Raw genomic sequence first — 15,450 nt, 5'->3', positions numbered from 1 at the left:
TACTTCCTATTTCTTAAATAAATTCATATTTTCCTTCTTATACGTCTCTTTTCCATTTGGAAAATTTACTCAAAGCCATGTTCTAATAAATATTTTCACTTAGAAATATCTTACCCTCTCTAATGCACTGAGTAAATACCACTTGCTTTCCCTTTTTACATTTACCATTCAGTTTCACTTGGGGATTTAAAAAATTACCCATTTATTAAATTAGCCAGACTACTCCCTTCCTCCAACAGACTTCCTCTGAAGTACTTTGAAGCTTTCTTATGGATATATGCCATAGTTATATGTATAGATCTTATCTTTTCTAAATGTACATTCCCTGAGAGCAAGAAGCTGTATTTTATTAGGTCATTTTATTTTTTTGATCCACGTGGAGACTAGCATCAGAATTTCTGCAGAGGACTGTATAGGACGTGCTTGGTACAAAGGGTGCCACCCCTAAAGGGTGGGATCAGATGGGGACCAAAGTCCTAGAGAGGATGCCTTTTTCTATTTTTGCACATGTGCAGAAGCCCTGTCTAATTTACCCTTTTATATATAATTGTCACATGTGTAATCAATTCAGAACCTTCTATGCAAGTCTTACATGTTGCGTTTGTCCTTACTTATTGTGGTCTGCAAGTGGCTTTTTATTATTTCCTCTTATCTATTTAGTCTGTGCCATTTCCCTTCTGCCACCAATTTCTCAAAGGTTTCTCCTTTTACGCATCCAGTTTAAACTGTCCCCATACACCAGATTCTTGCTGTTTTCCATAAAAAAAACTGAAGTGATCTAATGCTTGTTTGCAGTATAATTGTTGTCATATGACTACATTTATTTCTAAGCCATTCTTTAGACTACTTCTCTTTTGAATCCAGGTAAATTAAAACCTTAAGCTATCTAAATTTCCCTTATTTTTTTGTCCCCATGTCACCTTCATGTTTTAAGCCTTTGGATTTGTCACTGCTATTTTTATGCCTGACTTTCTCGTTTCCTTATATATCTGAGATTCAAGTTATATTTGTTCTTATATTTTAGGTCGTTCTTCCCTTTTTCCAATAGATGATGGTCTGCTTGATGATGGTCATAATGATCAAGTTGGTGTTTTAAATTCACCCACATGTTACTCAGCTCATCAAAATGGAGAACGAATAGAACGCTTCTCTCGAAAAGTTTTTGTTGGTGGTCTTCCTCCAGATATTGATGAAGGTAGGATGATAATTTGAGCTTAAACAAAAACCTAAAGTATAACATGAATGTGGGGATATGGAATTTTTTACCTTGAGATTTCCAGTCAGAATGGATATCCATCTCTGTTTATTTTGTCACCTGTTGAAATAAGAAATAGGAGGTAATTGAACAGTTTAAAGATTTTTTCTTTATATGTTAAAATGCATATTGTTACTGTATCTTTTTGTAAATAAGATTATCATACAAAAAAATTTCTTATAAAACTTAAAATCTTTGATATTACCATAATACAACACATACAAAATAAAATGCCTGCAGTGCATGGTAGTCAACCATATAATTTCCTGAAGGATAAATAGGCTCTAAGAAACAGGTAAGAAAGAAGCAATAAAACCCTAAAGAGTAATGGAAACAGAACATAAACAGGAAATTCAGGTTGTACAAATACTAAACAGATGTAAAAATAATCATAGTAATAATAACAAAAGAAAGTAAGTAAATATTAAAATATGAAACTGTCTAATGTTTGTGCAGTTGTAGGAAATCTGCCACCCTTATTCACAACTAATAGGAAATTGCTACACTTTGAGAAATTTTTCAATTATGATTCAAATATCCAGAAGCTTATTCTAAGTGTTATTTAGTATAATAAGGTTTTCATGTGATGAAATAACCTAGAGCATATCATTGGATTTGACCTGTGTGTGTTTCAGTGAAGCTACCTGAAGTGTTTCAGACCTTAGTATATTTTATGAGTGTGATAACTCTACATGTCTTGTTCTAGAGACCTTTTCTTTCCCTATGAGATTTCACTTATCAAGCATTAACTATCTCTTTATTTAACTTAAGATAATGTTGGCACGCTTATCAAGCCAGTAATATTTATAGTTTGGTATACTATCAATCCATTAGTATCCACATGTTATATAAAATTTAAAACTCACACTGAATTGATTGCTCTGGCCAATGTGTTGCTTAAAAATGAATTTATTTTGACTATAATAGTTATTTATTCATATATATTCTTTTAGTAAGGATATTAGACATGTTTTGAGTTTTCTAATTCTAGTTTATCTTAGTTTAACTTATAAAATATGGTTTGTTTTCAAAATAAGCCATTAAAATTAATTCCTAATGTGTATTATTGTACTTTTTTAAGACGAAATAACTGCTAGCTTCAGAAGATTTGGGCCTTTGGTAGTAGATTGGCCTCATAAAGCCGAAAGCAAGTCCTATTTTCCACCAAAAGGTAAGAGTTTTTGCTGTTAATATTTTCTAGGGAATCAGTTTTGTGAGAGCAAATAAGACAGCATAAATTACTTTGTGTTTTGTTCTCTTTCGAATATTATATCCTTACACCTTTATATACAAACTAAATAATAGAGTAATTTTTGAAGGCTAGTAATGTTTGTCAAGTGAGGAAGAATGGGCCTAAGGACTCTCATAGTTTCACTTTAAGCCAGTCAGAAACCATAAGACACTTGCTGCACTCTCTCTATAATGATTTGACAATATTTTCAAAGGCTCAAATCAGCTAATGTTTGAGGTTTTTTCTGTCTGAAGCATCCTTCTAAGTAACGGGTACAGACATATATATAAAAAAAAAAAAGTGCCCCTCTACACAGTGAAATTAAGACCTATTTGAGAAAAAAATAGTAATAAACACGTGAACATTATAAATGTTGCAAGATTTACTTAAGTGTTTCAAACAATAACAGATAACAGAGCAATATTTACTCTGTGGGTGAATTTAGCTGGAGAAGAAAGTGACTGGTCCAAATCCTCATTATATTTAAGAGATCAGATGTGAACAGGATACCTAGTTGTGCCAGTAACTTATTGCTAGGATACTACTGTGGCCTGTTACCATAGCACAAGAATCACAAATTACACTGTCATTCCTGTAAGCAAAGCAAGGCCACAGTCAGTGGGGAGAGGAAGTACCCCCTGCCCACAATGAGCAGGGGTGGTGAGGGGAGAGAATTAAATGTGAATCCAGTCAGGTTGCTAATGGCAGATTTTGTGAAGTGAATAAAAAGAAAGGGGGAAGTTGGAAAAAAAAAAAAAACAAGGCTTTTCTTTAAACATCATTGAAATAAAATTTTAGAAAAAACAAAAAAAAAAACCTATTCTCCTGGCTGAGTAGATTTTCAAGCCTGGATAAAAGACTCCAATGGATCTCTTAAGTGGTCTGATTTGGGCTCTGGGAAAGGAAACACATTAGAATAGTTATTGGCATACAAAAACTAAAGTTTTCTAGTAATTACATGGGACATCTCCACTTTTTGTCACTGAGAATTCTAGAATTGTCATTTACCAATTCATGTAGGTTTTTAGAGAAATGGAATAATGCAATGTTTTCATTTTACACCTTTAAATCTTATGCTTATAGAATCAAGAACATCTTTTAAGCAGGAATCCTGAATCCCAGGTCTCTATGAGAATCTGATTAAAGCTATGGACCTTTCTCCCTGTACTCTATATTTTCACTCAAATTTGTTGGAGTTTACTGGTGTGTTGGAGGTCCAAATACTTAGTTTATGGTTTTGGTTTTTTTTTTTTTTTAAGACTTTTATTTATTTGACAGAGACAGTGAGAAAAAAGCAGGAGGAAGAGGGAGAAGCAGACTCCCTGCTGAGGCTCAATCTTAGGACCCTGGGATCATGATCTGAGCCCAAGGCAGACCCTTAACAAACTGAGCCACCGAGGCGCCCTCCTGATACTTGGTATAGACAGAAAATTAACTCCATATAGATGTAGACATTCATTTGTTTACTAAGTTTTATATTTAAATTTTTTTAAATTTTTATTTACTTATGATAGTCACACACAGAGAGAGAGAGAGAGAGAGATGCAGAGACATAGGCAGAGGGAGAAGCAGGCTCCATGCACCGGGAGCCCGATGTGGGATTCGATCCCGGGTCTCCAGGATCGCGCCCTGGGCCAAAGGCAGGCGTCAAACCGCTGCGCCACCCAGGGATCCCTGTTTACTAAGTTTTAATCTGTTGTCCATTTTTTCACTCTCTTGTCCTTTTATAAAGTTCGTTGAGTGTTCAATAAAAGTGCCAATTAGCTTCTAATAGTCCTAAGTTACAAATACCCTGGCCCACTTGAGGAATGTGACTAGTCTCTCCATACTTCTGGCTCTTCAGTTTTTCTCCCACAGTACAGTCAGGATAATCTCTCCAAAAACTCATCTGATAGTCCAATCCCTTGACCATCTACTTAAAACCCTTCAGTGGTTTCTTTTAGTTAGAATAAAGGCAAAAATGTATTTGCCCTGCCCGGCCTCCCTATCTCTCTGGTTTCTTCTCCCATTATTGCTTCTTGTTCCCTTCTGATTCCAAAAGCAGGCCTTGTTCTCTCCTGCCTCAGGGCTCTTTCATATGGTGTTCTCTCACCCTGAAGGCTCTTCGTTTTTTTTTTTTTTTTTTTTTTTTTTGAAGGCTCTTCTCATGTGTCTTCATATGCATACCCCCTGCTTGTCTCAGTTTAAATATTGGTTGCTCATAGGAAACTTTCAGGACTCGCAGTTCACAGTTCACAGAGGCTCGGCATTTTGAAAGCACTTGTTACAGCTGCAGTGTTACATTTTTACAACTCTATAAATCTGTGATGACTTTGCTAATACCCAAGTCTTCCCATAATTTCTAAGACTATGCTTTTACTCATCTTTGTGTTCTTGGAAATGCACAGAATAGTAATTGACTAACAAATGATGTAATCAGCTATAAATACTACAGGATAGGGAAATTCCTTTGACCTGAAGTAGGTGGAGAAGGCTTCACTTAGAAGTTTTGAACGAAATCTGAACTGAACGTACTGTGCAATTTAGATAGATATAAAGTAGTTGAACAGAGTCCCAGGCAGGAATTGAAATAGTTTTACAATGGAGTGAGAATTGGTTTGTGTGGAGACAGGTATACATTTTTTTGGCTGAGCCTCTTGTTCATATATGAACAAGGATGGTGGACTCAAAGCCTAGAAAGATGTGTTGGCACAAATTTGATCAAACAGAATAGTTGCTGTCTTTGCTCTTGTTGCCATTGTTGTGGTTTTTGCGGTGATGGTTAGTTTATTTTCTCAAACTGAAAACAAAACAAAAAGACCTCAGAAAAGTAGCACTGGCAAATCAGTTTTTGATACAATTATAGTTAATTGTTGTTGCCAGAGACCAGTATTTCCAAACCTTGTTCTTTCAAGCAGTTTTGTTGTTGTTGTAATTCGTTTTCCATGGTTTGGAAACACTGGTATAGAAGGCATCCTGTTAGTGATGCTGCCTTCTAATTAAGGCAGTGACATGAGCCCTTGGATATGGAGCCACACATGTACATGTGTTTCTTTTACAGTGAATGAGGTTTACCCTATGTGAGTATGAGCTTGCTATATAGTATGTTTTTGGTAAGAGTATTTTAATATTTAATGGTTTGCCTTAGCTAGATCATAACTTACCTGCCATGCTGCTTAATTAGTTTTGTGACACAAACATTTCTTCCCTTGTAATCACACAAATAATTAAGCAATATTAAGAATATTGAATATAAAGTATTACTGTAAAACTAAGCAAAATTAAAATATATCAAAAATTAATATCACAAATCTTAACATTAAATATACTGAATTTAAAATACTATTTTAATAAGTTGGTCTTTTATCCTCTTAATTATTACAGAACAGTTATAACTTTCAAATCCTTGTATCAAAATTAAAGCCTTCACTTAAAGAAAAACCACTCTTTATTATTTATTTTTTCAAGCATTTTTTTTTAAGATTTTATTTATTTGAGAGAGAATGAGAGAGGTAGTGCATAAGCAGGGGGGTTAGAGGGAAAAGCAGACTCCCCACCAGAGCAGGGAGCCCAACACGGGGCTCAATTTCAAGACCCTGGGATCATGATCATGAAGACAGATGCTTAACTGACTGAGCTACCCAGGCCACACCAGTTTTCTCAAGCATATTTAAATTATTTCTAGCAAGTAGAAAGGTCTGTGATGTGTTTTTTAATCTTGCATAATCATACCTCTGAAAGTTTCTATTTGCATAGCTTGGTTTGATGGTTTATTTATGCAATCAGGTATTAAAATTTTAAAATGAAGCACTTTTATGTCACATCAGACTTTTGTGGCAGTCATAGCATTGTCAACAATAAAGCTGTGTGTTTAGATTTCTATGTAAAATGTGACCTCACACATTGTATAATAGATGTGCCTGGCCTGCTTGATGACTTCATATTAGAACCAGATTACAGTTCTCTAGGTTTATTTGCATAGAAATCTCATCAAGGAAAAAGGGATGTTTTTTGGTCAGTTAGTTGTCAGCATCTAGGAATAATCATATAATGGTGAACTTGTGGTATAAATTTTGATATCTTCTTTTTATAATAAAGTCTTCTGCTTAAAGATTGACAATCAGTTATCACAAAGAAAGGGGGGGGGGGCTTATTTCCCAAAAGTCCAGGCATCTAAACAAGAGCATGGGCCCAAAGTCCAAATATAGTGTCCAGACTGTTTGAAAGGAGTGTCCGCTGCTTATCCCAGTCAAGACTTGATTAAAGGTTCTGACACATGCTGGAGGACCTGTTTCACTCCAGCCTCCTTCAGGTAGTTTCCTTAGTACCATCTTGAAGTTGTGATGCTGACTATGGAATTCTCCCCTTTTTACGGAAATTCATGAGCCTTTCCAAGTGCGCTCTAATCCAAATCTAGGAATCTTTTCCTCATATGCTTAACAGGGTAATCCTGCCAAGTTCTTAAAACCTCGGGGGCTGTCCTGAATTTGAAATTACTCCACCAACTGCTTGCTCATGTGACTGACTTGGGGCAAGTCATTTAATTGCTAAATACCTCAGTTTTTTTATTCTATAAAATGAGAATGTTTTATAGGCTTGTGAGAGTCTAATGAAATTATTTATTTAAAGCCTTTAGCACAGTTTTGGGGGAGTAGGCACTCTATATAAGATAACTAATTAATGAGTATCTGTTTTTGCATGAATTCCATAGGATATTGTGTTCTCCTCTAGAAAGTCTAATGGTTCTGGCTCTATTTGATAGTTAATATTTTTTCTTTTCCAAAAGCATGTATTTTTCTAAACAGTACTGAAATTTGGGGTGAAATAGCTTACTTTCCCATAATGCCTCATTTTTAATGGTTATTACAGGCTATGCATTCCTTCTCTTTCAAGAAGAGAGCTCAGTTCAGGCACTAATTGATGCTTGTATTGAAGAAGATGGAAAACTCTATCTGTGTGTTTCCAGCCCCACCATCAAGGACAAACCAGTAAGTAAATACTGCTTGGGCTTTGGGCTACAAATTCAGGTTTTCCAAAAACAATTTTGAAGTAAGCATTAGTGATAAAAAAGAAAAAAAAGAAACTACCATGTTAAGAGTTCAGTTTTAAAAAAATTTGGATAGCTTACAGTATCTAGATTAAAAAATACTAATGTTTTAAAATAAACTATACAAAATTTTGAAAAATAGAAGGACCACTGTTAACTGGCACAAAGCAGCATAAGCTGTCAAGGGAGTAGGACTCATTACAGTGATGTTATTTTCTTCATAGGTTCAGATCCGTCCTTGGAATTTAAGTGATAGTGATTTTGTGATGGATGGTTCTCAGCCTTTGGATCCTCGAAAAACAATTTTTGTTGGAGGTGTTCCTAGGCCATTAAGGGCTGGTAAGTAGGATGTTAACAAATGTTGCTTCTTTAAAAATCAAATATGAATTAATTCAATAAACACTTGGGAACTATTGTGTACATGGTACTATTGGATATTGGGCAAGAAAGGGGCAGATTCCTCATGGCTCTAAAAGTTACTCTCTATAGAATTCTGAGAAGCATTTTTAAAACCATCAAGTAAGTGGAGAAATGGACACTTACCTATCAATATTAATAGTTAACTCCAAGCAGACTTTTGAGTTCTTAAGTATGTCTCTAAAAGAAGAATTTGGGGTCTCTTTATTTTATGTGGGTTGATTCTGATATCTGAAGAAGACATAAACAGTATTTTTTTTTTTAAATAGCACTTTGATACAAGTAAGAAACTTCTATTCACGAATAACCAGGAACCAGAGATTTACCAGAGATGTCATCTAGGAACATAATTACAGACATAAATGCCCACTGTAAAAGCATGTTTTATGATTCCATGTGCCCTGTGAAGTGTGCTAGTGTCTTCCACCCCTGAGAACATCCTCTTCCAATACAGGAGATAACATGTTAAAAGAATCATTCACACATGTAAATACTTAGAGAATGTAACTTCTACAAAGAAAGCCTATAGAGAATAGAAGAACATCAAAGGAATATGGTATAATCTGATATTTAAAAGATACTCCTATTTGAGCTGACACACAGCAGAAGGAATAGAGTTGAGGTGGCAGGAGGATTGTGAGGAGTGTGTTTCACAAAGGGAAGAACATACTCAGAGATCTTTAGTGGAAGGAAGCAGAGGGCGTTGGAGGAACTGAAAGAAGCCCAGAGTGGCTGACTAAGGGTATAAGGAGTGAGGGGAGACACAAAAAGGCATTGAAAAAGTGAATAGGAGTCAAATCATACAGGTCTAATAAGGTAATTAGGTATTTATCCTCAGAGCAAGGGAAAATCAGTGAAGAGTTCTGGATAAGTGTAGCTAATGATACGTTTTAGGGGCAATTAGGTTGAGAGTAGATTTGAGTAGACCATTTAAGGAGCCCATTTTTGCAGGACAGGAGAAAGATAACGTGAGCTTAGATTGGAGGTAGCAGTGGTAAGAGAGCAAAATGAACACATGTCACAGATGATTTGTGAGGTAAACTCAAAAGGCTGAATCTCAGCTTCAATCTTAAGCCACTTAAGTAGATAGTGGTGCCTTCTATTGAGGAGAAGAACACTGGAGGAAGATTGTGGTCTCGGTTTTGAAAGCAAGTTTGTGGTACTATTTAGAGCACCTACCTAGAAATTTCAGTTAAGCCATTTATATCTAATAACATTTTTAAAAGAATTACTCTTGCTACTGTTTTGATAATAAATTTTGAGGGGCTTTGCTACTGTTTTTATAGTAAATCTAGAAGAAAAGAGATAAAGCTGTTGCTACGATCCAGATGAAAAATAATGAGAGCTTGGAATAGGGTGTTAGTGATGGAGGTGAGGAGATTGGATTTTAGAATGAACTTGGAAAATCAAGTTCAGGAACGCCTGGATGGCTCAGCGGTTGAGCGTCTGCCTTTGGCTCAGGGTATGGTCCCGGGGTCGAGTCCCACATTAGGCTCCCTGCATGGAGCCTGCTTCTCCCTCTGCCTCTGTCTCTGCCTCTCTCTGTGTGTGTCTCATGAATAAATAAAATCTTTAAAAAAAGAAAGAAAGAAAATCAAGTTCATAAGATTGCATGTACAGTTTGGAAAACAGAAAATAGGATGAAGCCAAAGGTCTTGGCAACTTCATCTTTTCTGTTGATTACCAATTGACTCAGCAAAAATTCATTGGAGCAGATTTGGTGGGATGGGGAAGATTAGGAGTGCCATTTCAAACACGCTAAGTGATGATGGTCTGTTAAATGTCTCAGTATGAATTGTCCAGGAGATAGTTGCATAGATGAATTTGGAGTCCAGAGAAGAGAGAAATTTAGGGGCTGAAACATGGTATTTAAAGCCATGACATGGGATGAAGACACTACACCCACAAGTATAGAAAGAAATCCATGGACTAAAACTTTTGACATTGAAAAGTCAAGAGTTTTTTTTTTTTTTTTTTAAAGATTTGTTTATTTATTTATTCATGATAGACAGAGAGAGAGAGAGGCAGAGACACAGGCAGAGGGAGAAACAGGCTCCATGCCAGGAGCCCGATGCGGGACTTGATCCCGGGACTCCAGGATGGCGCCCCGGGCCAAAGGCAGGCACCAAACCGCTGAGCCACCCAGGGATCCCCTGAAAAGTCAAGAGTTGAAGAAGAACCAGGTACAAGGAAGACTAGGAAGGAATTGTGAGGCCAGATGAAAATTAGTAGAATGATGTTTCCTGGAAGCCAGATGAAGAAAGTATTTCAAGGGAAAGGAAAAAATGAACTATGTTCACTGTTGTTTCCAGGTAGATTGACCATTGTACTTGGCAGTGGCATGAGCAATTAACATGGAATCATGGGGTGAAGGTCTGGCTATAAAAGGTTGAACAAGGAAGAGAGGGATGGGGAAGTACAAGAAAAAAATGTTAACATTTAGGCTGTAAAGGGGGAACATAAAAATTAAGCAGTTACCAAGAGGGAGAAATAAACAGAATTAAGAGTTCTGATTTGTTTTTTAAAAGATTAAGAGTGATCCAATATAGAGGGAAAACCTGATGGTACAGAAAGGAGGGAGAACTGCAAAATATTTGTATAGTGAAAGAGTACTTAAAAACTGTTGATATACTGTGTTCTCTCACATTATATGTGAATTTCTTTTCCTTTTCAAGTGGAACTTGCTATGATCATGGACCGGCTGTATGGTGGAGTTTGTTATGCAGGAATTGATACAGATCCTGAGCTAAAATATCCAAAAGGTGCTGGTCGAGTTGCTTTTTCTAATCAGCAGAGCTATATTGCTGCCATCAGTGCTCGGTTTGTTCAGCTTCAGCATGGAGATATCGATAAACGCGTAAGTTTTGTATTGGGAAAGCATTTAACATCTTATAATAAGGTGCTGATCCAAAGCTTACTACCCAGAGTTAATACTATAATTCAAACACTTTATTTTTTTTATACTTCTTTAACTCTTAAAGAGTATTATATCAAAATATCCCTGAAATGTAAAATTATTAAACATATTTTGGACCTTAGATACAATATACAAAATATAAATGTCCTTGTCAAGTTGTTTGTTTTTTTTGTTTTGTTTTTAATCCACCAATAAGGTCTTAATACTTAATATCCTTCTGACCATGGAGGCAGAGCTTTTTTTAAGAGCTTATGCCCTGAAGCTAGTCTGCCCAAGATCCCATTTCCACCACTTGCTCTGTAATCCTCAAGAAATTAACTCTCAGTGTGCCTCTTTTTCCTCATTTATCAAATGTAAAGCAATAATAGTATGTCTTTCACAGTTACTTTGAGAATTAAATGAATTTTCCTATGTAGAAGCATTTAGTTTGGCACTAAGTAAGTATTAAAGCATTTTTATCTTTTATCATTAATTTTAAAATAAAATACACTGTATATTTCCCTAAGTGTACAAAATAATAAATATACAAATAAACTAAACACACACAATAATTATCCTAAACTTTAAACATTTACTCTTTAGTAGCATTGTTTAGGTCATCACAATAAGAACTTTTTAGGAAGTCCTATGAATGTTAACTAAAAGCTACTCCATTGAATAATTCCTAGTACTGATTACCAGCTAAAATAGAGAAAATGACCAAAACTCAGTTGTTCACTTACGAATCTATTTCATACTAAAATCTGCTCATAGTTCCCATATAAAGCTAAGCATTATTCTAAAATTGTCATGTTTGCATTATGGTGCAGATGAGATATGCTAAGAATAAGAGGCAATTTAACTTTAATATCTAAATTAGTAGATACAACTTGAGTCAGTATTTATTTTTCCAGTGTAACAGTTTCTAGCAGTTTCTTCCCTGAGGCTATCTGTATGTATTAAAAGACTTTTGGAGGCAGGGGAGCTGGTTAAAGGATATGGATTGACTAGACCACGGGCTCTAAAAAGTAGTCATCAATTTAATTTCCAAGCCATCCCATAAATGGGGAAAAAAGCACATCATAGGTTCAGTTCATACAAGCAGACTGATTTTTGTTGCATTGTTACTTAAAATGTTGCAACACACACCTAAGTGGAAGGTCTTTGCTGGCAGGAAAATTTGTTGAACTGGAGTTCCTCTGGTCCAGTGGTTTTCACCCTCAGCTACAGAATAAAGTTACCTGGGAACTTAGAAAAATCTTGACATCTGGGTCCCCCCCCCAACCCCAGAGATTGTGCTATAATATAGCTCAGGAACAGCAGAAATTTATAAAGCTCCCAGGTGATTCTAATGTGCAGCCATGCTTTAGACCACCTATCTAGTCTAACCCTGACTTTCGCCAAGAAGTGATCCAGTCAAGGAGGAGGTTATCTACATTGTATACAATTTATAGTGCTTTATTTATTTTTTATAGTGCTTTAATATGCAGAAGCACAGGGGAAAAAATGTTATAGGTGTCCTACCTCATCCTTTGTTTCCAAAATGATAGCTGAAGGGCCAATTATTTAGGGCAGAGTTGATTCCTAAAGAGCAACTCAGATGCAGAGCAAGTGAATTGAGAACACCTGCATGCCTTCTTAAAAAGGCATTGAAATATCTGAGAGAAAAGTTTATTTTTTAAGATAAGTGCTACTAAGGTATATTTTGGATTTTATCTGAAATAATTTGAGAGATGCCTGGCTGGTTTAGTCAATAGAGTGTGTGACTCTTGATGTTGGGGTTGTAAGTTCAAACCCCACATTTGGTGTAGAGATTACTTAAAATATTTTTAAAAAATTTATCCTTAACTATTTTTAACTACTGCTTACATACACACACACACACACACACACACACACACAAAAGAAAAACCACTAATCTTTGTACCTTTCGTGTCTCTGGTATGAATTTAATTATTAAACCATAACAACAGATTAATTTTAAATTAATAACTGATAACCCAAAGATTTGAGAAGGATTAAAATTGTTCATTCAGCGTACTCTTTTGGCTCATGAACACTTTGAGGTTTAATTCCTATCTCCCCAAAAGCTGGGAAGCACTATCACCACAAAAGTGTAATTCATTGTAATTTTGATATGTTACTCCATTGTAATATGAGTAATATTCATTGTACCTTCTGGTACTTACTGGGGGAGTTGTGTTTACAGTTCAAGTTGAATAATTAAATATGAATTATTTCATTAGTTATGAATCCAGGCAACAAAGTATTACAGATAAGTTCTAGGGAAAGGCATCATAATAGGAAATAATAGCTTACAGAATTGATGAAATTCCAACTGCTTTTCAGACTTACAAGAGTTAATTTTTAGAGATTATTAATCAGAATAGTCTAAAATTACAAGTTTGAAATCCAATTTTCCATCTTTGAAAGTCTGCAATTTGTTAAAGGTAAATAGATTAGCTTCATAAACTAATATCTAGAATTTTAAAATACAAATAACTGAAATCATTGCATTTAAAAATTTTTTTCAACAGTTTTACATTAAGTAACTCCTGCGCACCAAGCATTTTATGGGATATTACGGAAATGAAGTAAACCACACAGACACTCTGTCTTTAATTACAGTAAAGACGAGATATAATCATGAGAAAGAAACTCACCATATGTAAATGTACCTCATTTCTTCAGATACAGTTTCTACTTTGTGCTAGCTATCCTGCTAGATCCTAGGTACTAAGTATTGAGCAGACACTTTCCCTGTGCTCATTTTGTTTATCATCTAGTAATACGAAATCCAGTATGAGATATTCTTTGATAATTCCTTTAATTATTATCAGTTATATTATAACAATACTAAGATATGTGTATTTGGTTATATAATATTATAATGAAGAAATGAATCATAAATAGCAGCCAGGCAATCAAGATAGAATCCATAAAGAAAAAAGTTGAAAAATAAAGATTAAGCATAAAAATGTTACAGTTCATGTCAGTTCGTGTCAAAGATCTTTTTAAAAACCAAAAGCCAATGGAACAAAAGGTTAAAAATCCTTAACTGGCAAAGAGGATTCATTTAAAAGAAAAAACCTTCAGCAAGAAAATATGCAAAAGATAGACTGTTCAGAAAAGCAAAATGTTCAGTGTACATAAAATATGTTTATCCAGCCGTAATCAATGAAATGCAAATATAGACAACTTAATTCCATTACCTTTCTGTCAGATGGTTGTTTATAGTTTTTTTCATCAACTTTTCAGTTTTTCTCTGTTCTTTGTTGCCATTGTGATAAATAATGCTTCTGAAGATAAATACCCTTATATATTCATTTTCTGCACTCGTGCAAGTATTAATACATTCAGAATAGAAATTGTTGGCTTGTTATTTTTTACCTTGGACAAACACTACTTTATCTCTAACCAAACTGTTAAACACTCAGTTTTCCCTCCTCTCCTCAGGATAGGCTGAGGTCTTAGGTTGCCTGGCACCATTCAAAGCTAGTAAGTAGCTCTCCATTTGGAGTTATTGTTCCTAAGGAGTACTGGCTTGCAGAGTCCCTGCAGTGTGCCAAGCACTGCCTTAAATGTTTTTATGTGCTGCAGCTCTGTGAAGCAGGTTCTAGTATTCTTCCTTTACAGATGTGGAAACTGAGGTTTAAGAGGCTTAGCACTCAGAGCGGACTGGAGTCTGAGGTCTTCTCCTGAGTCACACCTTCTCCGTGGGCCTTTGATTTTATATCCTACAAATTCACAGAAGTCCAGACTTGCCCTTAATAAGATTATCCACAATTCTGGTGTGTGTACATACCAAGTAGTTAAAAGCAGAATACATACAGAAGTGTTGCCATAATTGGTGGTTTGGGGTTGGGCCGTCTCTCAGGTGCTATTGGAATGAAGGGGAAAAGGTATAAAAACCATTTGTCTCCCGTGCCCTTCTCTTTTTCGCTCACAAACACCCTAACTCCCAAAATACTAACACACAGCTGTTTTAAAGATGTTACTTCTTATGTGAGGGTAGAATGTTTTACGAATCAATTAGATGTATAGTTTAAGTCTTTTATGCCTTTGAAAAGATATAATAAATAACACTTAGTTTATAGTCCTCTGAAGAAAATGTACCAAGATAAACTAAAACTACCAAACTAAGTGCTCGTTTAATCACATTGTCACTTATGAACATGAAACATCTTAGAAAAAGATGATTAGTGTCAGAATAGAGTGACTTTGTTGTTGGTTTTTGTTTTTGTTTTTTAATCTACTATATGGTAAAGCTATTTCCCTGGGAAGCTGCCTACTATTTCTGTGGGAAAATGCCTCTGAACATTTTAAATTTACTAAAATGATTTCTGAAGGAAATTTAATGGGAGATTTTTTTTTTTCACTCTTTTTTTCCAGGTGGAGGTAAAGCCATATGTGCTAGATGACCAGATGTGTGATGAATGCCAGGGCGCACGTTGTGGTGGAAAATTTGCTCCCTTTTTCTGTGCCAATGTCACTTGCCTGCAGTATTACTGTGAGTTTTGTTGGGCAAATATCCACTCTCGTGCAGGACGTGAGTTCCATAAGCCATTGGTAAAGGAAGGTGCTGATCGCCCACGTCAGATCCACTTCCGCTGGAACTAAGAATA

At 35.5% G+C, this 15,450-nt stretch overlaps 1 protein-coding gene across 20 annotated transcripts in view; it reads left to right on the top strand.

The window, feature by feature from the left end:
* Positions 1-15,450, top strand: part of CPEB2 (cytoplasmic polyadenylation element binding protein 2) — a 68,423-nt gene that overhangs the window by 49,183 nt on the left and 3,790 nt on the right. For 18 of the 20 annotated variants that reach the window (XM_038533357.1, XM_038533356.1, XM_038533355.1 and 15 more), the window contains 6 exons: positions 1,025-1,195; positions 2,337-2,426; positions 7,335-7,453; positions 7,737-7,851; positions 10,605-10,786; positions 15,218-15,450. The exon at positions 15,218-15,450 is cut by the window's right edge and continues 3,790 nt beyond it. In XM_038533357.1, the coding sequence (XP_038389285.1) occupies positions 1,025-1,195; positions 2,337-2,426; positions 7,335-7,453; positions 7,737-7,851; positions 10,605-10,786; positions 15,218-15,445 (905 nt within the window). In that variant the 3' untranslated portion in view covers positions 15,446-15,450. The remainder of the gene's footprint in view (positions 1-1,024; positions 1,196-2,336; positions 2,427-7,334; positions 7,454-7,736; positions 7,852-10,604; positions 10,787-15,217) is intronic. The other 2 variants (XM_038533353.1, XM_038533352.1) reach the window with 1 other exon arrangement.

This window comes from Canis lupus, chromosome 3 (genome assembly GCF_011100685.1).
Source record: "Canis lupus familiaris isolate Mischka breed German Shepherd chromosome 3, alternate assembly UU_Cfam_GSD_1.0, whole genome shotgun sequence".
Lineage (NCBI taxonomy): Eukaryota > Metazoa > Chordata > Mammalia > Carnivora > Canidae > Canis > Canis lupus.
This window is presented reverse-complemented; position numbering and strand designations above follow the sequence as displayed.